Source organism: Podarcis cretensis (assembly GCF_951804945.1).
Source record: "Podarcis cretensis genome assembly, chromosome: 15".
Taxonomy (NCBI): domain Eukaryota; kingdom Metazoa; phylum Chordata; class Lepidosauria; order Squamata; family Lacertidae; genus Podarcis; species Podarcis cretensis.
Genome location: NC_137185.1, coordinates 19,293,020 through 19,320,718, shown reverse-complemented (window position 1 = coordinate 19,320,718; position 27,699 = coordinate 19,293,020). Strand labels below are relative to the sequence as shown.

Sequence of the window (27,699 nt, the reverse complement as noted above, 5' to 3'; positions counted from 1 at the left end):
GGCCAACAACCCTTCCCTCCCCCCTCCTAGAAACACCTTCCTGTCCAACTCGGCTGTGTTGATTGTCAGGACAAGGCAATCCCTCAGTTGACTCAAAGGCCAAGTTGTAAATAATGACAACTGAGGCACCAGAGTTCTGCTGTAGACACCCACCAACAGCCAATGTGTTTCTAATTCCAGAAGCCTCCTACTTCTTCAATGACAGCCAAGAGAGAAGCAGAAGTTTTTTGTGCCTCAGAGAGAGAGGGTGCCCTTCCTCCACCTCCTTCATCTGCATCTACACAAATAGTTCAAAGACACAACAGTACCTATTCAAGATCGACACAGAATCCTGCCCTGGGTTCCCACCTCTTTCATTTAGCAGGGACTTGAAACAGAGACCATTCTGCATCAACCCATGCTTCTATCAGGAGAGCTATAAAGAGAAACATCTGACTGGCCCAGCTACAAGGGCCTGAGCTTTACACAGAGAGAAATTGCTTTATAACAAAAAGAAATCCATGCATATCACAATCTTTTCTCTTCAGACCGGTTCCATCTCCACCACTCTTTTCGCCCTCGCCTCTCAGTTCTGCTGACTTTCCACTTTAGCAATAAACTCTTCTCTCTCTTTTTTTTTGCAAGAAGAAGTAGTAAGAAAAGAAAGGAAAATGCGTGCTTCAGACAGACAGTGAACCGAGAGATTTGGAGCTGCTGCTGGCAATCTTCACTTGCACAATGCCTGCCACTAACTATGCCAGGTGCTCCCCGGACTCATTTGAAATGAGGGCCTCAAAGTGAACTGGAAGCTCATCCAGTTTTAGTTCCAAAGAAGCAGGGAGCAAGAGGAGGTGAATTAACTCCATGCAGATGGGATGGCAAAGCACACTCCTGGAAAGATCCTTGAATACCAATAGTTCCTACCGCTAGCAATTATTGCCTTTTGTGGGGAGTCAGAGGAAGGTGGAACTCTTACTGCATTGGATCCAGATTTAACTCCCAGTGGGAAGAAAAAAGAGGGATTTTGTGGGTTTCACCGATGCAGTAGCAGTGAATTAGTGGTGGATTTATTCTGGAGCAGCCACACAGCATTCTGTTTGATGAGTTCTTCTGCAGTGCTACCCGGATGATTATATATTTAGCTATTTGTGTGCTTATTTATTTCATGACATTTATATATTGCTTGAATGTAAAAAAAAACAAAAAAACAAAAAACAAAACCCATACAGTGGTACCTCGGGTTAAGTACTTAATTCGTTCCAGAGGTCCGTTCTTAACCTGAAACTGTTCTTAACCTGAAGCACCACTTTAGCTAATGGGGCCTGCTGCGCCACCACCACACGATTTCTGTTCTCATCCTGAAGCAAAGTTCTTAACCTGAGGTACTATTTCTGGGTTAGAGGAGTCTGTAACCTGAAGCATATGTAACCTGAAGCGTATGTAACCTGAGGTGCCACTGTACCTTAACACAGTTTACGAAAAGAAAGAAGCAATGAAATTATTAGCAAAACAAAAAAACAAAAACACTTGAAGACATTCCAAAAAACTAAAATAAACCAGCAATAAACTAAAAACTTATCAGCATTCTGAGTAGGCTTTCCTAAACACAAATGTTTTTAGTAGGGCAGCCTGCCTGATATCAACCGGCAGGTAGTTCTGAACTGTACTATAGGTGTCACCACACTAAAAGATTGCTTTCTTATATGTGCGGAATGCCCTTCCTACCATATTTATTTTTTTAGGGGGGTGAATTTGCCACACCCCTCCTCCCCTGGAAGAAGAGGTATCTCCCTCGGAGGAGGATATTATGGCCTGATGGGCGATTTTGCCCAATGGGAAGAGGTAGTGATTTAAGCTTGCTCTGCCCCACGTTCTTCTGAAGTGTAGATGCCACCACACTAAAAGACTGTTTTCTTATACATGCAGAATTAATATTATGTGGCATCTGTAACAGTTTCAGCTCTGAGTTATTGTGCAAGAGTTGCCCAGCCAGATGACAAGAGAGCAACAAAACTGGACAACGAGATACATACCCTAGGACATTTATGGTATGAAAAGTTGCAGGATTCCAATAGGATTGGATGCAAAGTTCAGCCTGTAACTTTTGCAGGCACAAACAGTGCTGAAAGTGGGGTTGCATATAACTGCCCCAATACCACTGTGAGCACAAGTCATTGTGAATGTGCAATTAAAAGGAAGCCTGGGTAAATGGAAAGAAGCCAGACACTTTTCTGTTCAGATTGCGGATTCAACAGGCACAAGTTATTGCTCCACCTACTGCGTCCATTGACTCATAAGCCAGCAACTCAAAAGCATGTACACCAAGTCAGACAGGTAGCAAAGGGTCACACACAAAGTCTGAAACTAAATTAAAAGTTATCCTTGCCCCATATGCACCAAAAGCAGGAAGAGCAAGATCAGTATGTGGAGTATCCCTCCCCTTCTCTCTGTGTGTTTGTCTCTTTAGGAATGTTTCCTTAGGGTTCTTTTTTTGGTGGGAGCACTTTTGCAAACTTCAGGGCTTCCTCCCAAGTAAGTTGATGCATCCCTCTTCTTCATGGGTGGTGCCATTTTGCCTACATAAAAATAGGCACTCTGAGAATGAGTTTGCTATATTGGTATATATGATGGGCGGCTGCCAACAGGGTGTAACTCTATTCCCAAATCTCACTGGAAATTGATCTTCATGCACGAGCAATTAAAATGCCAGCCAGTTCAGTTTAATAGTGGATGGGTCAATAAAGACTCAGCTGGGATTGTATCCTCTTGCGCATATCAAGGCACATCACAAACCAAGCGGTGCTGCAATGCTGCCAAATATCAAGCAGACCAGTCAACACAGAAGTTGAGCTTTAAAAAATAAAAAGCCTTAGACAAACCTTTCCAAATCTCCAGTCTCTACAACAGCTGCATAGAAAGGTGCCTCATTTCAAACGCATTCAGACATGAGGAATTCTGTGTTAGTGTTACTGATTATAATGCTACACGTCTGTCCTGTTTTCTGATGTTCTTTTCATGCTGCAGTACCTGTTGCATTATGGAACTGTGGCTTTTTGACTGCTATACCAACACATCACACTAATTTTCATTCAGACCAGTGGGCATGGTGTGACACAGCAATAAATGTCACCACTATCACCCAACCCTTTCTGCACCTGCCTGCTTCTGTTTCCCCCATGATTTGAGGATGCCACACCAATTTTTTACTCCCACAATTTTCAGTATTGATGGGGTTGCAAAGTGATTCTTTCTGGAACCAATCAAAACAGAAATGAACACTTCCACTGGGTTTCCAGAAGTGGCTTTTGCATCACATGGAAGCTCAAATATAATACGGAAATTCACAGTTAGGGAAATGGAATAAATTAATGTGAGAATGCAGCCTAAGCCACCTTTAGAACTCTTCCTCCACCTCACCATTAGTCAGCATTTCCAAGGCTGCCAAATCAAGAGACTACGACTTTGGGGTCAGGAGAAGAGGTCAATAACCAGCACTCCTAATACATCTCAATGGCAGCATTCTCCAAGGTGACATCCCACATATAACTCACATATAACATCAGCCTGCTTTGCAAAGGGGACATAGAGGAGGTTGGAAGGCAGGGTTCCTAAGTTAGGATTTATAGGCCCAATTGTTAATATACTCAAGATTAAGCTTTGAAAGCCCAATACTACTCTGTACTTGTGCAACCAACCAGGCTGTTATGCACAGAGTGTAATCTGTCCCCCACCCCAGCAAATAAAATTCTTATTAATTGATTGATTGATTGATTGATTGCATTTTTCTCCAATATGCTCAAGGTAGCATACATGGTTTTCCCTCCCTCATTCACCCCTGCATCAACAACCCTGTGAGGTTGGTTAAGCTGAGATAATAATGTGCTTCCACTGGCCACGAAGTTACTGGTTAGACTGCTGCCTAAGGTCTCCATTGATTAGGTGATCACCAACATGCTGCTAGTTTGCAGACACAGCTCTGCATTTGCAACACATGCCCAGTAATAATACTAGCCTTCCTTACAGGGTGGCTGTAAGAATTTCTGAGAAGACAGGTGTTCCATAGTGTTGTAAAGTATTTTGCATTTAAGTAACAACCACAGCCATGGTGCCACTTTGGCCAGCCGACCTGCCGGTTCTTTCAGCTTTGAAAAAGGCAGAGTTTGTGTAGCTGGGTCACAGCCCTGCCCAGGATGAGACCCAGAATCTCTGGCCTGGGCATGATGTTCACTGGGTAGCCTTGGACCAATCCCCTCATCTCAGCCTAGGCTACCTCCCAGGATTGTTGAGAAGACGAGGAGGGCAATCTGTGTTTATTTAATTATTGCATTTGTATCTCACCTTTCCTGCAAGGAGCTCTCAATTTTATCCTCACCCCCCCCCCCAGTGAAATAGGTCAGGCTGAGAGTGAATGACTCACCCAAGGACACCCAGTGAGCTTCATGGCCGAGTGGGCATTTGAACCCTGGCCTCCGAGGTCCTAGTCCAACCCTAACTGCTGCACCATCACTAGTTCTCATAAATAGCAATGCCAGTTGCCTCCTTGTTTGGCAGGGAGAGAAGATGAGGGGAATTGCATCCATTCCCTGCTACACCTGCTTCTAAACCTATATTGGTAGCGCACACCAAATAAGGAAGGTGGTAGGAGTTGGGCCTCTGAGGAAAAAGGTAGGCTGGGACTGGGAGAGCTGACGCTTCAGGAATTTGGCTCCCTAACCTTTATCTAGGCTCAGGCACAGACAAGTGTATTTCTCTGAAGACTGAAGCAACCACAAAACATTCTGACAGCTGGGTTTGGCACCAATCGAAGCTTCCAAGGCATCTCATGTATAATGTGTAACAGTAATCCAACTGGGATGTTGCCAAGGGCTACAACCATTTCACTGATAGACAATCGCTGGGGAGAGGTGAGAAGATTGTCTTTAGGGTGACAACCCCTAAGCCACTTCAAGTTGTCATGAGACAACCACAAGCATTGGCCTGGGATTCAGGCCACGTTTGTACCATCCATTTAAAGTGTTGTGATGCCCCTTGCAACACCCAAAGAACTCTCAGTGCTTGTTAAAGGCACTGAGAGTTGTTAGGAGACCCCAATTCTCCTCACAGAGCTATGATTTCCAGAGTGGTTTAACAGTCCATTCTCCTTCACAAGAACTCTGAGAAGCACAGCTCTGTCAGTGGAAGAGGGGCTCCTCGCAGCTATCAGCACCCTTAACAACTCCCAGAGGTCTTTGGGGGAAGCCTAGTGGTACCATGGCTCTTTAAATGTATTGTGTGAAAGTGGACTGAGGCACACACTGACTGGGCTCACATCCACACCACCCTTTCAAAGCACATGGCTTCCAGCCAAAGAATCCTGGAGACTGTAGTTTGCTAGGGGGTGCTGGGAATTGTAGCTCTGTTGCAGTGAGCTATAGTTCCCTGGATTCTTTTTTTTTGGGGGGGGGAGTGGTGGCAAAGAGGTATAAATGTGTTTTAAATGCTGGGTGTGAAGGTGGCCTGTTTGCAGCATGCCACAGAGGACAAATTTTACTTCCAGCATATTTCCAGTGGCGCACAAGCCCCCTGACTCCTGTACGTGGTCTTGTGTGCACATGGGCAGTCTCTCATCAGAAAGCAAAGAACTCATCCACCGCGAGAAATGCCAGGCCTTTTCAAAATGCCGTAATCCCCAGGAAAGTTAAGGAGGGGGGAGAGGAGGAGGAGGGAAGCAGGTCAGAGTGATATTTTTATAGTCCAGAGCTCTGAAATAAATAATTTCAGAGGATGAAAAATATCAGGCACTGAACTTTACGAACATCAAAATGAGATGAATATTTCATAGGAGCCGCGAGCCACGAGCCTGAACCCTGGAAAGGAACATGAATACAGATCCGATAACAAGGATTCCGATGGTTGGACAAGAACACAGGGAATAAGTCAGGGCAGGGAAGGAAATGGGAATGCAGGAGTGAAAGGTAGGAAGAAACTAATCAGGAGATGTCCCCAAAGGGCTGCCTCATATTAGCAAATTATTCTGTGTTCGACCATATCCTATCCAGGCTAACACAGCAGCAGGGCCCCATCTGCACTATGCATTTAAAGCACTGCCGTGCCACATGGAACAGGCATGGCTTCCCCCAAGGAATCCTGGGAACTGTAGTTTGTTATTTTATTGTTTGTTGTTCTATTCTACTGTTGTGTTTTATCACCCTGATCTCTGCACTTCTGGGGGGTGGGCATGGATGGGAACGTGCTAGCTGTTATCTTCTTTTGCTGTATTCTTACCTGAAAGAAATAAAAACCATTTTATTATAAAAAGGGCATGTTGAGAGTTGTTAGGAGACCTCTAGTCTTCTCAGAGGGCAAGAATTCCCAGAGTGGTTTAACAGTCCATCCCTCCTCCTAGGGAACTCTGGGAACTGTAGCTGTGTGAGGGGAATGAGGTCTCCTGACAACTCTCAACACCTAGTTCCCAGGATTCCTTGGGGTAGCCAAGCTACAGCTCCTAGGATGCTTCAGGGTAAGCCATGACTCTTCAAGCATATAGTGCAAATGGGGCCCAAGTCTCCAGTGGACTTCAGGAAACAGCCTTACACTGAGGCAGATGTAACTCTTGAACACAAAGGGTGATACTTCCAGAATTTCTGGAGGTCAACTTTCCAAGATCCATCTCTGAAACATAGGAAGCTCAGAGCTGCCTCGTGTTGCCTCAGACCATTGATCCACCTACTTAAGTGTTGTCTACAGACTGATGGCTCTCTGATGTCTCAGAAAAGATTCCTGACTTCCCCAGCTGTACTTGGAGATGCCAGGGACTGGACCCGCAACCCTTTATATGCAAAGGAGGTGTTCTGCCCTGAATGACAGCCTTTCTCAGAAGGCAAAGGGATGACTCCCAGTTTATAGAACTATGGTCACCATTACTACACGGGGATGTATGGCATGTTAGGGGAAGAGGAGTACTTCTGGTGTGTCACACGTCCTTCTGAGGTAGTTTGTCCACCTTTGACACCCATCCTGCACTCAGCTCTCACCACACCCTGGGAATGGCTCACTGATGCAGCCCTCCTAGCTGCTTCCTTGATAAAGGGGAGGAGCTATGTGTGACAGCAGAATGCATATCTGCTTCTTGCACAGTGCATTGTGCATTCTGTGCTATGAATGCAGTAAAACCATGCACACATATGATATTTTGGTGCACAGGCATGAATGGCGTACAATATGACATCTCATGTCTGTGCACCAACCACAAAAATGGCTCAGTTAAATTCTCCCCCCTACCCCTGCCTGGCTTTTCATTCTCCAATTCTGGCAACAGGTGAGATATATAGAATTTCGGCCAGACAATATTACAACTGACTGGAACTATTCCTGGGACCTCAACAGTAATGCACACTCCTGTGTTATATCTTTGTTCTTAAGGGAAACTGGCTGGTATAATAGAACTGCAGGGTTGGGAGAGATGTCAAGACTCTTGATCGTCTTGAGCGCCCTCCTCTGCACACATTCCAGCTTGTCAATATCTTTCTTAAACTATGGTGCCCAGAAATGAACAGAGGACTCCAGGTGGGGTCAGACTGAGGCCAAATGGAGACTTGTGTTCCTGCTAGGTACTAGGCAAACTTTGGAGGATTAAAACACAACTTGGTTATTCTGTGTGCACAGTAACCACAGTAAATCCAAGGTGGATGAAATGTCTTAAAGAGTATTTTAAATAAAAAAAAGCTATTGACAAAACTCAGAAGTGAGTCCAACCCCCCGAAATACAGGAATCTCAACTAAAGCATCCATAACAGATGGTCATCCAACCTCTACTTAAAAACTTCCAATGAAGGAGAGCCCATCAACTTCTGAGGTAGCCTAACTGAAATCAAGATACACTATGTCCACAGCATTCCCCTGATCCACCAACTGGTAACCCTATCAAAAAAAGAAATGAGATTCGTCTGGCATGACTTGTTTTCGAGCACAGCTTTCAGCAGTGGATAACAGTGGAAGGAAAGGAGGCCAGGCAATGATGTGGAAAAACAGAGATGTCTTTCAGCAGGGAAACATTTACTTATAGAAAATCAGGAAAGGCTGCAACATTTGAGATTTTTATTTTATTTTTAGTTTGGAGAAAACGCAAATAACAGGAGAGATGGTAAAAGGGTGTACCATTATGAATGGTATGGAAAAAGTGGGTTGAAAAGAGCTTTGCTCCCTGAATCATAATATTAGAGCTCTTGGTCATCCAAAACAGCTGAATGTTGGAAGATTCAGGGGGGATAAAAAAAAAAAAAAACTTCTTCACACAGCACATGGTTAAGCAATAGCTCCCACAAGAGGGGATGATGCCTACTAACTTGGATCACTTAAAAAGAGGATTCAATAAACTTGTGGAGCTCTGATTTGGAGTATATTCTTCTAAGAGGATTACACAAATTCATGGAGTATTAAGTCTAGTAAAGGCTACTAGCCATGGTGTCTATACTCTGCCTCCACTGTTGGAGTGGAGGGTATGGTGGGTTGCAGTAGATGGTATTGGAGGGTATTCTTTATTGGAGGGTATTCCGTACCAGTGGGGAGGGTGCTGTTGCTTGCAGATTTATTTATTTACTCATTTTATATCTCACCTTCACCCCAGTGTACAACCCAAGGAAGCTCAAATCAGATACAACTATAAAAGCACACAATAAATGTAAATATTTTTTAAAGCAAGTAACCCTATTAAAAATAGCACTGAAAACACTAAAGACCATTTAAAAGGGCACAAACAAACACAAAGTATAACATCCACAGAAGCCCCTGCCACAACAGCCAGTTAGTGGCCAATGGTCTATTGGAACAAAAAAGTATTTACCTGCTGGAGAAAGGAAAGCACAGAGGGGTCCAGGCTGGCTTCCTGTGGAAGGGAAGTCCACAATCTGAGAGCAGTCACTGAGAATGCCCTGCCCTCTCTTGTGTCCCTGCCAAATGTGCCTGCAAAGGTGGCCTCTCCAGAAGACCTGAAAGCCCAAGCAGGCTCATATGTGGAGAAAATTGTGCTTCAGATAGCCTGGACACAAGCTATGTTTGGATTTGCAGGCCATAACTTTACACTTTGAATTGTGCCCAGAAACAGACCAGTAGCCAGAGGGGCTGTAGTCACAGGAAGTTCTCCCTGTAACTGGCTCCAGTAAGCAATCTGACTGCAGCAACTTGGACCTGCTGAAGTTTCCAAACACTTTCCAATGACAGTCCCACATAGAGCATGTTACAATAATCCAAACAGGGTGTACAACCAAGGCATGTCGCTCCATGGCTGGATCAGACACCTCCAAGAATTTGCACAGCTAGTGCCCTTGCTTCAAATGTGCAAGCACACTCATGGCCACTGCCAAAACCTGGGCATCTAGACTGAACCCAGGAGTATGTCCAACTTGCAAACGTGAGTTTTCAGTGGAGTGCAACTCTATTCAGCACAGGCTGAATCCCTGGTTCCCTTATCTGCCTTTCAACTGACCATACTGGTGACACTGAACTCCAAATCTCTTGACAGCATCTCCTAGCTGTTTCAGGTAAATGTTAAATAGAATTGGGGGATATGACAGAAACCCAAGTGACACCACAAGCCAGTGGGATGGGGTGGAAAGGAGCACAGGGGCTGTTGCCACAGGTGCAAAATTGTTAAGGGGTTCAAAATTTCAACACCTGGTGCTGTCTCAATGTAGCTGTGCACTTCTGTCACTCCATTGAAAACGGCTTCTCCTCAAGAACCAGGAAGTGATCTATCCAGACAATGGAACAACTATTCTTTTCTTATCTCCATGACTGTGATCTCCTGCATAACACGCACACTGTTAGGCAGTTGGATGCACATGCATATTCCGTCTAAGTCTTTCTCACTTACCCACCTGCCTCCTCATGGCCCCGGGCACTGGCAACTCACGCTACATCACTGCCATAGGCCAATAGCATCAGTTCAGCTACAGTGAGAACAAGATGGTGGACTAGATGGGTCTTTGGGATGGTCCAGCAGAACTGTTCCTATGTTCTTAAAGGCTTCTAACCCATCTTTCAAGGCACATCGCCTTCTCGGGGCAACTTACATAAAGTTTTAGAACAACAAAAACAGTTATAATTTAACCATTAATTGAAGAAAAAAATTAAAATCAGCGGCAGCTAAAATTCTTCAAGCGTAGCAAAATAATTAATCATAGCAGGCTGGAATAAAAATGTCTCCAGAGTTTTCTTAAAAACCACCAGCCATATAGACATAGTTAATTTATGTATATATCACAGTTAACAGAAATGCCTCCATGCTCAACAGCAGTTCACATACAAAACAGCTCCAATTCAGTAGTACATGAAATAAGAATAGATTCAAGCAAGTAGCTGTGTTGGTCTGACCAAGCTGAAATACAAATAAAAATAAATAACAAATTGTCCAGTAGCACCTTTTAGACCAACTAAGTTTGTTCTGGTATAAGCTTTCATGTGCATGCACACTTCTTCAGATACACTGAAGCAGAAGTCACCAGACCCTTATATATAGTGGGAGGGTGGGGTGGGGTATTTCTCAGAAGGGTGGTAGGAGATGGGTGATTGGCTCAATGGGTATGGTAAGCCTGTTGACGACTGTTAACGATCCTTAACGACTGCAATTAGTCCTGCAGGAAAAAGCAAGGGATAGTGTGCACATGACCAAAAATAGCTTTAGCATGTGTAATGAAACAAGAAATAACAATGTAGAACAACAAATAACAATGTAGAACAAAAAGAGGAACAACACTGCAACATACTACTAAAAATAATAAATTGCAATTATCATTATATTTAACAAACATCACAATTTAAGTGGGAACCAAGTTGACCAATAGCTGCAATGATACCCAATAAGCCTGAAAGCTGATGATATTGATATTTAGCAAAAACATATATTTTATGCCTCAACCCAAAAGTGCTCTTAAGGTTCTTCTGGAAGCAGATTCCTTATGAAAAGCTTGAGGGTGGAACAAGGGAGATGGAAATAAACACAAACCGGATGGCAAGCAGAATTCACACCCACATCATATTTTTAAAGCACATTTAAAGCATGTGGCTTCCCCAGTGAATTCTGGGAGCTTTACACCTCACAGAGGTACCATTCTCAGCAAACTTAACATACTAGAGTTCCCAGGATTCTTTGGGGCAAAGCCCTGTGATTTAAATGTATGGTGCAGATGTGACCAGAGTTTCTCTCCCCTGGGGATGGATTTGGTAGGGGATGGAGTTCCAAAAGGGCAGGGCCACCACTGAAAAGGCCCTGTCCTTGTTACATGCCATCTAACCCCTATCCAGATGCTGATCTCAACACACAGGCAGGGCCATCTGGATGCTGGTAGTCTTTCAGCTAACCCAGTCCCAAGCTCCTTAGGGCATTAAAAGCTAAAACTAGCATCTTGAATTGGACAAGGAGAAAACAGGCAGCCACTGTTACCGGTACAGTGAAATGTGTAACGGAATATGGAGGTAAAATATCTCCAAGAGTTTTAGTAACCACATTCTGTATCAACTGCAGTTTCCAAATAATCTTCAAGAATAGCCACCTGTTGAACACACTGCAGCCATCTAACCAGGACATAACCAAAGAAGATGTCACTGACGTTTCCTTATTTATTACATCTTTATCCCACCCGTCCTCCAAGGAACTAAGGGAAATGTGTCCTCTCCTCTCCACATTCTTCTGCACAACAACCCTGCAAAGTAGATGAGTTTTGAGACTCAGCAGGGATTTGAACACAGGTTTTCCCAATACTAGTCAATATATCACACTAGTGTGCTTGCTCTCTCTGTGTGTGTGTGTGTTTTGACTCTCTCACATTGACTTCTGCAGCCCATTTGCTTGCTTCAAAGTTGAGAGAACTGCAAATGTAAACCTAACCAGGGTCTGGCTTTTTTCCTCAGAGCTCTGATTTGCCATTGGTTGACTGGGACCCACCAGCAGGACACCACAGCCTTGTGATCTCACCTTCATAAGGCTGATTTCTTTGCTACACCTCTCCATGATAGCCACATTCTGATCCCTGGTGCTTCCCAGCATATGTCTTCTTGCATAAATTCCACCTGGGATCATATGCCTGGGAGAAGTCAATGAGCCATCACACTCAACCATCAGACCAAAATAAGGAGAGGATAGTGAGTTTGCAACCAAGGAAAGGAAAAGGGAAAAAAAGCAGTTAGATACAGTTAGATAGGGTGCAACTGCTGTGCCTCTTCTCACCCACCCCAGTCCTGCTGCAAACAATATTTTAATATTGCCCCACAGTTGATGTGGGGGGAGCCCAAGAAGCTGCAGTCCATTGTTCCATCTATCTCAGTATCTTTCCTGCATTGCAATGAAGTTGTGATTCTTGGTAAGAAACGGACAGAGTTTTCAACACCCTCATTACCCTAAGAACCCCCCTCCCCTACACACACACAAACACACACACATTGAGAAAGCTGTGAGAGTTGAAGCAGCATGATGTGGGATTGGTAGTGTGGGAATAGAGTTCCTTCCATATGTGCTATTGTGGAGCAATATTCTCAATTCGTGCATCAAGCTCCTCCACCTTCCGCTGTATAAGCACATCACACTGTCGACTCCACTCGGTTCACGAGAAGGAAAATGACACCAGATCTCAAAAGGGTTCAAAGCTGCAACATGGCTGTTCTTCCCCAACCTCTCTCCAAAGTGTTATTCCTCCCCATTATTGGAAAATATCACCCCTCCTGTCTCCCCATCCCACCGCATTTCATCACAAGAGTATTGTGGCATCACCACCAAGGGCTAAGCAGAGACCAGTAAGCTGCATAAGCAATAACTTTTTTATTTTGGTTTTCAAAAAGCATTGTTCTGAGACAGGCACAAACTCTTGCAAAACTAGATTAGGTTTTGATGCACTGATCAGACTAAGCTGCCCCAGTAACACACATGCGACCCACCATCATTCTCCCCCCCTCCAAAACCCCTCAAATAACAGCAGGGGGAGACCAAGCATAGCAGTGTCCCAACAGCCTTTAAAACATCACCACTTTTTAAGAAATTTCTTCAAGCCAAGGAGGGGCGACACACACACTGGAAAGCTAACCTTTGCCAGAGTGGCAAAGAGGCAAAAAACACAGAAACAGGGGGCATGTTTCTTTACAGCCATGAAACAGACTATCCATCCTATTTCTCCTAGAAGGAGCTTCCCCCTGCCAGCCACACCTCCTTCCTTCTACAGTGTAACCCTCTCAATGTGCAGTGTGCCAGGCATTTCTCCAGCCTCATCCACACCCACAGCTGCACACCAGTTCTCTTGATGCACAGAGCTGTCAGAGCCAGGGACTGAAACCAAAGTGCACCCCAAAATCCCATGCATCCTGGTGCGTCCACCGAGCCTCCCAGAATCTCAGCCAACACCCGAGCGTAAAACCTATAGCACATAAGCCGCTGACCACCTATTATCACCAGCTCTGTCCCGGAGTAAAGAAGAAGAAGAAGAAGAGTCTCTGCTCCTACCTGAGGGTGGCGCTCTCCCCTTGCCGGACGGTCACGTTGTCCATCGCCTTGGGGAAGGTGGTATCTCCGCTGCGCACTGGCACTCCTGCGGGCACAAGGAAGAGGAGCCTGAGACACAGGACGACCAGGCACCGCCAGGGCAGGACTAAGCACCCACCGACCCCCATCCTGGGCTTTCCTCAAGGCAAAGATATATATATAATTATTAAAACAACCAGAGAGATGGATGGAGATTGGTTTGACAGGGACACCTCGCGGTGCCAAGTGTGGGCACAGAAGGGGAGGAGAGAAAGTGACGATGAGGAGGGAGAGGGCGGCGGAGCCTTTAGAAATTCAGTTTTTGGGTTTGTAGCTTTAGAGATCCGAGCCTCCCGAAAGGCATCCAGCGGAGTCCCAGGGAGGAAGAAGAAGTGGCCCCCCCAAGGTGGCCAAGTTGCTGCGCGCCTCACAAACCAGAGCTTCCGATCAAGAGTTCGTGCATCTCACTTTGCTGGAGGAGGTGCGCTGCGCTCCGGCGCGGTAGGGCACAGCCGACACTCCGCAGCCGCGCAAGGCGACGCGCTCCAGAGCGGCCCCTCCGGCCGGAGTTCCAAAAAATAAAACTCCCCGCAGAAGAACTCGGGGAATGGGTGGGGCGAAGAAGGGGGGGAAGCACCCCCAGAGTAATCTCAGAGGGAGAAGCGACAGGCCTCCTGCTCCAAAAGCTCCGACGGTGCCACAAGGCAGGATGGAAGGGAAGGTCCGGCCGCTGCCGCTGCTGCCCGGCGCTGCGGCTCGTGGTCGGGAGCGGATAAGAGCCTCTTCCCGGCTCAGCTGTGCTCCTCGCCGCCGCTCAGCGAAGGGAGGCTGCGAGGAAAGGCATGGCAAAGCTGGCGGTGCCGGCTGTTGCTGCTGCTGCTGCTGCTGCCTGGACCAGGGCTAGGTTCAGCATCCCGGATGCGCTCTGCCTCCTGGCTGGGCGCATTTCCTTCTCTGCCGAATCGCAGCCTCTTGCGCCGGCTCTCCGGAGCACACACACGCATCGGCTTGCAGGGGTTGTCATGGCAGCAACTCCATCATCGCTGACCAGCGCTTGGGATCCGCGGCACAGGCAGCTCCGCTCAGGAGCGCAGACTTAGCACATTAATCTCAGCCAAGGACACCGGGGGGGGGGGGACTCTCCTTGCTTTTAACCCTCGCGGCGCCGGCGGGTGCACCTTGGGACGCCGGAGAAGGGGGGGGGGGGCTTCTTAACCCTTGCGGGCCCGCTCCCAAACAACTAGCTCGCCGTGTGTGTGTGTGTGTGTGTGTGTGTGTGTGTGTGTGTGTGTGTGGTATTCGAGTCCTGCATTTCTCTTTACAGGCGGCCGCGGAGCTGTTGGCACTGCGACCTACTATCCCGAGGTCTGACGGGGGTGAGGGTGGAGGGTGAGTGAGTCCAGAGCGTGGCATCCAGCCAACTTGGTGGATTTTTATTTGAACCCTGGGCTTTCCTCCCTGACCGCCTCCATCCGCTCTCGAAGTGGATAATGCAGGGTGAGGATGGAGTGGCGCAGAGGCTAAAGTGCAGGGAGAGTGAGGTAGAAATCCTGTTTGGATGATAAACCTGCTGGAGGCAAGCCACTCTTTTTCTCAGGCCTCAGTTTGCCCAGCCTGAAGTATGGGAATAATGATGGCTAGTTATTCTAATAGTTGTTTTGCATATGATGTTATTTTATATCACACCCTGTGTTTCTCTACTAAAGGATAGCTGTCTAAAAGTCTTGAATAATAATAGTAATAATAATAATAATAATTCTACCTTACAGGTCTACCCTTTTCCTGTAACTTGTTTTAACCCCTTTAATGTTTAATTTTTCATTGTTGCAACCTGAACTGGGACCTGATGGTGAAGGATGGGTAATAAAGCAAATAAATATGTAAATTAATAATATGAAGATTACTGTTAATAGGAAAATGCCCAGAGCACTCAAAGAATCACTAGATACATTATGAGCATGATGGAAAGAAACACAGCTGAAACTGCCAGGCATTTTCTGTTCCATGCCAGATGCCTTGAAAAAGGTGTTGACGCTACACACCTTGCTTTTTGCTACTACCCTCCAGCTGGGAAACTTATTTACTACATTGTATGGTCAGCCAACCACATATGTTCTCTGGGCATACCAGTGAAAAGAACAAAACTGCAATATTAAAAGTACAATACAGAGCAGCAGAAGCAGCATGGAAAACTTTTCGCTCTCCCTCAGATATACAACAAAATACAAACCACAGAATTGTGGAATTCTAGAGTTGGAAGGCACCCTGAGGATCATCTAGTCCAACCCTCAGCAACACACCTGGCCCATACAGGGATCAAACCGAAAACCTTGACATTGTCAGCATCACACTCTAACCAACTGAGAGGTCCAGTTAAAAGAAAACACAAAAGGGTTTTTGTTTTTTTTTAATGACCTGGATGAAGAGAAAGGACATGTTCATCTAGAGCAAAAAAGATTATATGGATGGTGTCTCCTGGGCTGCTTTGGGGAGGCTGTTCCATACCATAGATGCCACCACTGGGGTACCCCACCTACAAATACGTTTTTTAAACAGAGGTAGGACAGCCATCTTGCTAGGAATTCCTTTGGTGTGACTCCAACATTGCAGGTAGCTTGATGACCCTCCTTGTCCCTCTCAACTCTACATGGTCTCTTCCAATTCTACAATTCAATAATTCTATATTGCAGCTAGTTCACAGTTAGCAACATGTATGGGCAGACACAGCTCACATTGTTTACTCCACCTTGCCAGCAGATGATGATAGGCACCCCCCCTCCGCATTGCTATTCTGCCCACTTTACAGAGTGAGAAACTGAGGCATGATTCACAGCTAAGAAAGTCACTGGCTGCTGGAAGTCAACTCTTCTACAACAAGACCTGGGTGTGATCATTTCCAGCACTGAGTGACTGAGTGCTTCTAGGTGACCTGTTTACTGACCATTCATCTCGATATGTTTGCAGGAAGATAGACAGAGTCAGCTACTTTACTGACCATTCACTCTTATTTGTGCAGAGGTTAGACAATGTTGCATGGATCGAATATGATCTTTCCAGTGCATTTTCCCACCCCTTTCCTTACTACAAAAGTCTGATTTGGGGGAGTGGGGGGAAATTGGTGTTGTTGTACAAGAGCCCTGAATCAACCTTAATTGTTCAACCCAAAATTTCCACTTTGTGATTGAATCTCAACTGAAAATAGCAACAACCAATGAGTGTTTTGTTTCCCTCTTCCTAGCCTGCCTGCCGCCAAAGGCAGCCAGCTCAGTTAGAAGCTTTCCTATCTTACAACTCAACAGCATCCCATTTGTCTATAAGTAGCAACTCTTACACTCTCTGCTTCTTTGCTAACTGAATTATTATTTCTATATATAATCGCCTGCTGGTAGAAAGTGCAAGACATAAACAGTCCCGGGGGATTTGAGTCCTTTATCTCGAAGAGAGAGCGGCAAAGGCAAGCTTCAGGAGACAGCAGCCCCCTTGACTTACCCTTCCCTTGGCCCGGCCGCCAGAGCCATACATTTCACTCGTCTTTGGCAGCCTTTCCAGGTGCCACAAAATCAATCTAAGATGCTTTTCTCTCTCATACTAAATGCTCAGTCATTTGGCTCAGATCAGGATCAGCTCCCCCGTGAGTCCATCTAGGCTTCAGGCCACAATCACACCACACATTTAAATCACTGTGATGGTTACAATTCCTGAGGACTGTAGTTTGTTAAAGGGGCTGAGAGCTGTTAGGAGACCTCCTGTTCCCCTCCCAGAGCTACAAATCCTAGGGTTGTTAAACAATCCACCCCCCTTCTCATGAAACTGAGGGAATTGTAGTTCTGGGACAAATTCCAATCTCCACTCAGCCCTGAAGCTGGCTGGGTGACTGGCTTGGGCCAGTGGCAGTCTCTCATCCTTACCTACCTCACAGGGTTGTTGTGAAGATAAAACAGGAGAGGGGAGAACCATGTATAACCACTTAGAGCTCCTTGCATGAAAAGGTGTTTTAATAAAGAAAATTAAAGAAGAGGAAATGCACCAGCAACCCAACATAATTTTTCATAAAATTTTCATGTCGATTTATATACATAGATGCATTTTTTAAAAATATAAATATAAATGCAATATGTGTCACTCAAGTTGGGATCACTGTGACCAGGTGAGCTCTGTGCTTGCATAATCTACTCTCGAGGTGCCACTCATGGGAAGCTTCAAGGGCCCTGTTCCCTCCCTACTTAGGGTTCTTTGGGTGGCATCCAACTAATGTGTTTCAGTACAAGGATTTCTACTGTTGCAATTAGGCTCCAGCCCTTTCCCTCCTCCTATGCACTCCCCATGCCCTCCTCAAATCTGCTCTGGAAGGTTTGGGGGGGACTCCAAAACAGATGTGGGGTTGGGGCAGAGGCAGAAAGACTTGCACTGATGGGAAGCTTGCTTAGCACTACCGTGGATGCAACCTATTATCTTTAACCTAAGCATACAGTCAATCTAGGCTGCGGAGAACAGCAAAGTTTACAGAATACTAAAAAAGGAAACTTCGTGTGTGTGTGTGTGTGTGTGTGTGTGTGTGTGTGTAGAAATCATTAAGGAAGCAATTCCCTTGATGAAAAAACACACAGAGAAGATAGACCAATGAGGAATGACCACAGAATGCAATGGAGTATCCTGGGGAGAGGATCCAGGTGCAGCTTGTCTAAAGTGGCATGATGTTCCCAATACTGGCCATCCATAAGAACAGCCTGCTGGCTCAGGCCAATGGCCCATCTACTCACAGAACTGTAGAGTTGGAAGGGACCACAATGCAGGAATCTTTCGCCCAACATGGGGCTCAACCCACAACCCTGAGATTGAGAGTCTCATGCTCTCCCAGCTGAGCTACCCAGCATCCTGGTCTCACAATGGCCAACCAGATGCCCACAGGAAATCTGCAAGTCGAACCTGAGCACAAGATCAACTCTCCCCTTCTCCACTTTCCAGCAACTGGTATTCACTGCCCCCAACCAAAGAGATAGAACATAGCTATCCTGGTGAGATTCTCCTCAGAAGCTTACAGGCAGGGCATGAAGGCAAGGTTCCTTGACATCTTGTATGCACAGCGACACTGCCCCTGAACATGGAGGTTCAATTTAGCTGATAGCCACTGAAATGTATTCCTCAATTCTCTCAGCGTGTGGAAGGATGGAGGTAGGAATGATAGCAGTTCACATTGTTGACAGCAGGCAAGGGGTAACTTTCTCAGCCTGAGGGCCACATTCTCTTGTAGGCAACATTCTGAGGGCCAAAGGAAAATGGTGGGCAGGACCAGACACGAAAGTGGGTGGGGCGCTGAATGCATGTTTTACAGTCTACACATACTCACACACAGAACCGTAGGAAGGTGATCTTCTGCCCCTGGCAGAACCTTCCAGATTGCGCCCCTAGCCATGGACTTATTCTTTCTGCCTCTCCTCCAAACCCCACCCCCTCCACCCATTCAATTCACCCTCTATTTTCTTATGAGGCAATAATTGATATTTTTATTTATAGACATATTTATGGACATATTTTTAGTCAATTTTGTGTCCCCTCCTCACTTGCACCCCTGGTGGGGGCTCACCTTGCCACCCCCTAGCTATGGCCCTGCACACACACCCCTCTCCATCTTCTGTCCAGGCAAGCAAGGCAAAGGATCTGAGTTCAAGGACACATTCCAGCCAGACTAAAACTCTTGAGGTGCAAAGCAGGGCCAGGGATGGGTGTAGCCCAGGGAGAATTCTGAGGGCCAGTGAGAGAGGTCCAGAGGGCAGCATTTGCCTGAGGTTCCCACCCTAGGTTTACAGGGGGAAACAGAAACAACAACCAAGGTCTTCTTTTGTTTTCTTTGCAGGTTAGTCCCTAACTCCCAGCCATTTCCATAGCTAAAAGGGAGGCTTTGGAAAATGCACCCACTCCTTTGCACCCAGGAGTCCGCAATTCCACGCACGTCGGGCACCTGCTGGCTATCAGCCATCTCCCACCTTATTAAAAATTGCAACCAACACGAGTTGGATTCCAAACTGGTGACCTAGATGTGAAAGGATCCATAGCCCCATTACTAATCCCCTGAGTCATCCAATACTCGGCAAACTATTATTTAATTCGCTAACTGTGCTATTTAATCTCAAGCATTCTGAGATACGCCAGGCAGAGAAGACACTCTATAAAATAATAAAGCTTTATTATTATTGCTTGTGCTGATGGGTCACAAGAGGAGGGGATTTCTTTCCAAGCCTGTTTATTTCCTCACTTTCCAATCTCTTTTTAAGATTACTGAGTGCGTGGCTTTAGCACTTGTGAAAGAATGTGGATTAAGAGCCTGGGAGAATAAAGCATGGAGAGGTTTTGTTTTGTCTTCTCATGGTCTAGTGGGCGAGGGGGGGGAGAGAAGGGGGTTGGGAATCAACGTTGCACAGTCCAGTAGTTCTAAGCAGAGTTGTAAAGCAATCATTCCCATCTGGAAGCAAATATTTCATTCTAACAGGGGTGCAGAACATTTTGCAGCCTGAGGGGGCTGCAATCCTTCTGTGCAGGCTTCTGGGAGCTGCATGCCAGAAGAGGGCAGGGCCAGAGGCTAATGGGGATGGTGCAATTAATGCAATTTTCTACCTCTGTGCAACAGGCAAGCAAGAAGCATTGCCAGACACATTCCAGCCAGGCAAAAACATTCAGGGAGGAAGTGCAGCAAGAGCAGTAAGGGGTGTGGCTGGGGAGGGAGGTGGTCTGGGCAGAGTCCCAAGGATCAAATGGAAACATGATTGTTCTTGTTACTATTATTTTATTTATACACCACCCATCTGACCGGGTTGCCCCAGCCACTCTGGGTAGCTTCCAATATTTATAAAAACATAATAAAACATTAAACTTCAAAAACCTTCCCTATGCAGGACTGCCTTCAGTTGTCTTCTGAAGGCTTATAGTTACAGTGGTACCTTGGGTAAGAAGTTAATTCATTCAGGAGGTCTGTTCTTAACCTGAAACTGTTCTTAACCTGAGGTACCACTTTAGCTAATGGGGCCTCCCACTGCCGCCTCACCACCGCCACACGATTTCTGTTCTCATCCTGAAGCAAAGTTCTTAACCCAAGGTACTATTTCTGGGTTAGCGGAGTCTATAACCTGAAGCGTCTGTAACCCAAGGTACCACTGTACTTATTTCCTTGGCTCAAGAGTTGCATAATTCCATACCCTCCAACATTTTTCTGATGAAAATAGAGATGTCCTACAGAAAAGCAGGACATTCCAGGATCAAATCAGAAACCAGGACAGTTTCTGTAAATCCGAGACTGTCCCTGGAAAACAGGGACACTTGGAGGGTCTGCAACAGGTGCAGGACTTTGGGGCAAATGTCAATTTGAAGAATGGGCAAGAGGGGTCTCAAAGTCAGAAGCGCTAGCTTACTTTATTTTTTAAGTGAAGAAATATACATTATACCTCTAAAAATGACCTCCCACCTTGTCAGGCCATTAAATTCAGCATCTAGGCTGCTTATGCATTATAGATTTAAAGCGCATGCCTTCCCACAGAGAATGTGGGGAACTGTAATTTTTAAGGGGGCCAATAATGCTTAGCTGACTCTCTCGTAATCCATGGCATGCCCTGCACCTTTGTCAGCATCTGCTCCATACATTTAAAGAACATGGCTTCCCCCCAATAATCCTGCGAACTCTATTTTTTAAAGGGTGCTGGGATCATAGTCCTGCAAGGGATAAACTACAGTTCCCATGATTCTTTGAGGGAAGGCATATATGCTTTAAATGTATGGTGTGCATGCAGCCTTAAATGACTTAAGTGCATTACTGCAGAGAGGAAAATGTGCGGTCGGAATGCCCCTGTGCTCACAGCAAGGATAGCTATCTAAATCCACCGCCAACCTAGCATACACTTTTTATTACTCATTGCTTGCTGAAGAATTTTCTCTGCCAGCTGTTCATTTATTTTGCAATAGCCTGTTCAGCACTGTTTTCTAAACAGTAATCTAGCGGTAGATTCTGAAGTGCAGAAGCTCATCATAGCCATTGTGGAGGAGAATCCATAGTCTCTCTCCCTCTCCCTCTCACACACATTCACACCCCATCCAAAAATGCAAGCAGCTTAGTTATCCCACCTCTTAAGGCCTATTGGTTCCTCATTTGTTGACCCCCCCCCACCCTGCCACTCTATGCCTACCATTATCTGCCCTGCCTCGTGTCCCCAGTTACCAAGAGCATGCATCAAGACGCAATTTGTAGATACACAGGAAGGGGCAGAAACTAGAATTCTTGCTACCTCCCCAAGAAGCAAAATAGGGTCAAAGCGATAGCTAAGGAACTATCCTTGCAATATCAGGACCACTAGAGAGAATGCTATTTTCAATTGGCACTTTGGACGGTGAGTTTTCTTTTGTCAACAGAGTATTGGGAGTTTTTCCAAATGGGCAGATTATAGCCTCCTTTGTTGAGAGACAAAGGAGTGTATATTCAGGGGTGAAGTCAAACCACTGCTTAGCAGCACTGAAGTGCTCCAGGGTTTAACATAAACCTGGGCAGTGTGTATGGCAGTGTGTGTACAAGACTTCCTTCCCAACCTTGCTGACGTGGTCCAAAGGAAAGAAGAACAATACATATGGCACCATCTTGGCAGCAGGAGCTGCCAGGAGGACTTTTATTCTCCTGAAGATGTCTCTCAAGGCAGCAGGTATGGCTTTTTCCTTGGGGTTTACTCCTGAAGCCTTTCTCATGAATGTGCATCACTGCAAGGCAGTGGAGGCTTAAGACCAGAGCTTTCCTTCTCCTAGATGGGCTTCCTTCCCAGGTTGATGAGCCCCATCTGCCCTTCACTTCCCTCTACAATATGTGCAGAAAGCACCTTCTTGACATTGGACCCACTATTGGTCTTGTCCGCTCAATCCGCTGGAGTCTATCTTCACATGCGGGGGAAATCCCTAACCCACCAGGGGTTTGTGACTCATTGACTACCCTCACCTAGTTTAGCCAGCCAATAGAAGCCATTACCTGGGGTGCTGCCATTGTCACATGCTGACAGGTTCTAGGAGTCACAGGTGAGAGCTGAGTGCAGGGTAGGGACCAAAGGTGGACATACTACCCCAGAAGGAGCATGACCAGAGGCAATCCCCTTCCCTTAACACCCCATACTCCCCACCTGGCTTCATAGGACTTCCCCAATAGCCAGAACATTCTCTCTCCCCCCCCCCCCCGCCCAGACTGGAAAAATAAATAGATCCTCATTTTATGCTTATTTTGCTTGAGGGGCTCAATACAATTGAAGCTTTGTGTTGTGCAGCCAGGTGTGCAAAGCAGATTTGGGCATGGTGAGCAGGTGTGGGTTGGGAAGAAAGGAAGCATAAGCTGGAATTCAATCGAAAATGCTGTTGGTGCACTATTATAATTTTCTTATAGAACATTACAAGTTGAAACGAGGAAAAGGAGGAAGGGGAATTGAAGGACCTGTCTTTCATGTAACTGCCGCCCACTGAGTGGTCTTGACCATTGAACTTTACATCACACATTCTCATCACCCCCACCTTGAAGATTAAGGTTTAGAGACTAGAGCGTGAATGAACAACTGCCAGAATAGGGTTATCAGACGTCCCCATTTCCCAGGGACATTCTCCAGATTTTGACAAATTCCATCCCCAGAATGTCCCCGGATTTCATCTAAAGTCCCCAGGAAACACAGCAGCAGCAGTCTCAGCAGCCCGGAGCAGCTGGCTCTGGCTGGCTTCAGGGCCTGCTTGGAAGTCCCCATATGATGGTGGTGCAGGGACTCTAAGATGCAGCTTCAAGGCTGCCTCCATTTTCCCTCCAAAAGACAGCGTGAAGCCTTGCTTCCCAGCTGAGGGATCCCCACCCCCTCCTGCTTGCACACAAGTAGGAATTGGATTGGGGCTGCTCCGATCGAAAGAGAATAATTGTGCTGCCTGAGCCTCACTGCTGCCGCCGCTCTCAGCCCTCCTTCCCCGCCTTCCATGCCTGACCCACTGTGCACTGCTTCCCCACCACCACCAAAGAACCAACAACTCAGGAGCTCCCAGGTTCATGGAGATAGAAGCCTCAGAGGAAGGGGAAACATGGTGGTTGAGGTCAAGGCAGCGGCTGCCCCTCTGCTACCATCATCGCTGCCCGAACAGGTAGTAATTAATTATTGTGCCCCCAGATTCATTGAACAAAATCTGATAACCTTATGCCAGAAGGTAAATCAAGGCAACAGTATGTATGCACAGGTTATATTGTGGTGCAGCAGTGGTGGCTTGTGCCCTTTGGAACTGGCAGGGTGTACCTTAGGGAGGCTAACAGTAGGTGAAGCCAAAGGCAATGGCACTTTGAACCACATCCAATGACAGGCAGTGTCAACTAATATTAGTTTTGTTCCCATTGTCCTTCCTGTTTAATACTACAAGGGCAACACCAGAGCCTGGAGAAGAAGGAGCAAACTAACAAGTAGTATCACCCCCTGGGGCAGGTTCTAAGTAAGATGGCATGCAGGCAGGGGCTGACCGAGGTTGGTGGGGCAGTGTCCCACTGACCGTAATGGGTCAGTCTCCACTGGACAGGAAGGCTTCCTGATGGTGGCTTAATACCATTAAGGGGCATTCAGAGGTGCTGGCATTTTGATGTATACCTATCTAGAAGCGCATATAGAAAGAGCTGGCTGATGCCATCTGCTACTACCAGCAAACATTGATTATTCAGCTAAGGCACCCCACTCCCATTCCCCCAGAAGCAGTAAAACAGGGAGGAGTCCAGGACTGGAAGCCGATGACATCAGTTCTGAAAGGGGCCACGAGGAGAATTCCCCTGTTTTGTCTGTTGCATCTTTGATTATAGCATTTTAAATGAGAAATCACCTTGAGGGTAATGTATAAAACTTAGTCCTTTTTTTAAACAGACAGACAGACAGTGGATTTGGAAAGCTCTCTGATCTTCACAAAGCTTGAAACACAGCAAACATTTCCAGCATTTTTCTTCTTCAGCCAGGTGCTATGTCTGTAATAAAGGAAAGGACAGCACCCCCTCTATTGGCCAGAACGCTGCAGTGTGCTCAGTTCAGCAACTAACAATCAGCTACGAGCCCAGACTGTCCATCTCACTTCTTCCAGTTTGCTAGTTGTCAAACAGTAGGGGAGAGAGCTCTTGTGCTCAGGTCCTGTTTGTGGGTTTCCTACAGGCATCTGGTTGGTCACAGTGAGTACAGGATGCTGGACTAGGTGAGCCATTGGAGTCGACAGCGGAGAGTGCTTTAACTGCACCTAGTGGACGCACATGCACACAGCTGGGGCGGGGGTGTGGAGGGCAAAAGCAGCCTGCTGCATGCTGGTGACACCAGCCCCAAGCCGCTTTGCGAAGCTGGACAGCTCCTCCCCAAGCCAGACCAGCTTTGCGAGGCTGGGGAGGGCAACATGAAAAGGACACAACAGCCATGTGCCCTTCAATCCCAGCCCCTCGGGGGCGAGTCTGCATGGCATCCTTCTCACACTTTGAGAGCCTGGGATCTGAATAGCCTGACCACATGAAAGGCAGGTTTGTGTGGAGCAAGTTGAAGCTGAAAGCTGAATGCTGGAAGATTGAAGACAAAAGAAAGCACTTTTTCACACAGTGCCTAGTTAATCTATGGGACTCACTCCCACAAGAGGCAGTGATATCCACCAACCTAGGTGACTTTAAATACAAATTCATGGGGACTGGGAGCTATTGATGGCTACTAGCCATGATGGCCGTCCTCTGCCTCCACAGCTGAGAGGCAGCAATGCTTCTGAATACCACATGTGGAAGCTGGCTCTTGTGCTCAAATCAGGCTTGCTGGTTTCCCACAGGCATCTAGCTGGCCATTGTGATGACAGGATGAGGGACTAGCTGGGTCCCCCTTAGGCATGATCCAGCAGGCTCTTCTTCATACGTTGGATCAATGTGTTGAAGAACCTGCCTTGGGGCATGCCGGCTTGTTGACAGTGTATAAAACTTTTGTGCTCTATCATTCAATATTAACACACACACTCATCTTGCCTACGTCTTCCCAGGACACGTGGTGCTCTGTTCCAGGTTACTGGAAGCTGTTTAAACCAACGGGAAGCAGTAATGAGGTACATAAAGTATGAGCTTTATTGATTGTGTCTGCAGTGCAGCACTCAGCAGACTCCCTAAGTCCCCCATCAGCACAACAGAGAGACGACAGCAGGTTCTCTTGTGGGCAGGTTTCTTGGTTGCCTCCAAACCCTGTTCTGATCCAGTGCGCAGAGATGAACCTTAGGAATGTAGCTCTAGCATTTAGAGAACTCTCATATAGGATTAGTTTTGAAATGAAGGCCTCATTTGGGAGATGCCCCCATTCAGTGGGAGAACATCTGCCTTGCAGGCATGGAGCCCAATGTTCAATCCCAACCATCTCCAGGCAGGATTCGGAGAGACACCCTGTCTGCAGTTCTGATGAGTCACTGCAAGTCAGTGTAGACATGAATGAATTTGCTAGACAATTGGTCTGACTCAGTATAGGGCAGCTTCTTATTTTGTAACATTCTATGCCAGGTGTAGGGAATCTTTGCATACCTTCCAACTTTTTCTGATGCGAAACTGGGACGTGCATTTTTTGAGATGAGCTCCCGGGGGAGTCACATGATCGACACCTTTCTCTAGCCCCCAGAAAGGTTCTTGGGGGGGGTGAGAGTACAGCATGAGAGAAAGGGGGACACCCAAAATCACGGCCGAGATCTGGTACAGGAAAACGGGATGTCCTGTTTTTTTCCAAGTAACTTGGAAGGTATGTTTTTGGCCCTCCAGATGTTGCTGCACTACAACTCCCTAGCAAGCATGGCCAATGACTAGGGATGATAGGAGTTGTAGTTCAGCAACATTTGGAGGGCCAAAGGTTCCCCACACCTCTTCTGTGCCCTCTATTCTACTCTACTCCATCCTTAACTGAGGAGAGTAGAAGGGGGGGAAATGACACATTGATCTATATGTGATCACATCATGGGGAAATTACTTACTTACACATGTAACAATTCTCTAGTTGTTCTTAATTAAATTTATACACCACCTTTTCTCCAAGGAACTCAATGTCCTATATATTCTCAGTGTCCTGCGTAGGGATGGGAGAGCACTCTTGTGCTCAAATCTTGATTGCAGCTTTCCCAGAAGAGGCCTCTGCTTGGCCTCTGTGAGAATAGCTATTGGCTTAATCCAGCAGGGATCTTCTTTTTGTTCTTATGACAGAGGGTTTCTAGGCTACAAAACCAACTCATAGCAAGAGTTCTATGCCACCTGGGTGGACACTTCCAGTTTTAACTAGTAAGGGCAAAAGCAAGCGACCAGTTGTCCAAATCCAGCCTAACATTTGTGGGCCAAATCATTTTTGAACTGCACCCTTCCTTTCACAGTGGAAGAGAAAACCCAAGCTCTCCTCTGGAAATCATACATGCTCTTTGATGGCTTGATGCAATTTAACGCACGTGCATCGCTGGAATGCTCCAAGACTCCGCCGGGCTCCCTGCTCTACTTCCTGGGCTCCCTCCCTCCTCCTTTCTACCTTCCCGTTTGCATCTGTACAATGTATACATAAATCAGCCTGTCATAGCTCGTCTTGTCCCTGACAGCTGTAATTGCTTCAGGTTTTAAAAATATCTATAGACAATAAACACAATAAACACGCGTGCGTGCATTTTTTTTTTTCATAAAAAAAAAGGAAAGAGAAAAAGAAATCAAGGGGGCTTTAAATTATACAACAGCTTCAGGGGAGAAGCTGGCAGCTGAGTCCAGCTGTGAAGGTGGTGGGGTGCGGTGCATGTGTGAGAGGGGGGGGGGGAGAGAACTTCTTATGTTGTCTGGCAGAAAAGCAGGAGAAAAGAAGGAAAAATATCAGCAACAAGGAAGCTTTCTGGCAGAGCAGGGGAGCGAGGCTCAGAGCCTGGCACCCGTTCCAAAAGGGGAAACAGTGTTTGTTCAAACTAACCCATTTACAAAGGAGCAAGTCACAGTACAGTGGTACCTCGGGTTAAGTACTTAATTCATTCCGGAGGTCCGTTCTTAACCTGAAACTGTTCTTAACCTAAAGCACCACTTTAGCTAATGGGGCCTCCTGCTGCCACCGCACCACCGCTGCACCATTTCTGTTCTCATCCTGAAGCAAAGTTTTTAATCTGAAGCACTATTTCTGGGTTAGCGGAGTCTGTAACCTGAAGCCTATGTAACCCGAGGTACCACTGTAAATGAAAACCCTGACAGTCCTGGGCTATGCAGAGGA

The 27,699-nt window shown here is 46.4% G+C and overlaps 1 protein-coding gene across 9 annotated transcripts in view; it reads right to left on the bottom strand.

The window, feature by feature from the left end:
* The window catches only part of NTM (neurotrimin), an 822,171-nt gene that overhangs the window by 314,971 nt on the left and 479,501 nt on the right, over positions 1–27,699 (bottom strand). For all 9 annotated transcript variants that reach the window (XM_079954575.1, XM_079954576.1, XM_079954577.1 and 6 more), the window contains exon 2: positions 13,445–13,529. In XM_079954575.1, coding sequence (XP_079810701.1) covers positions 13,445–13,529 — 85 coding nt within the window. The remainder of the gene's footprint in view (positions 1–13,444; positions 13,530–27,699) is intronic.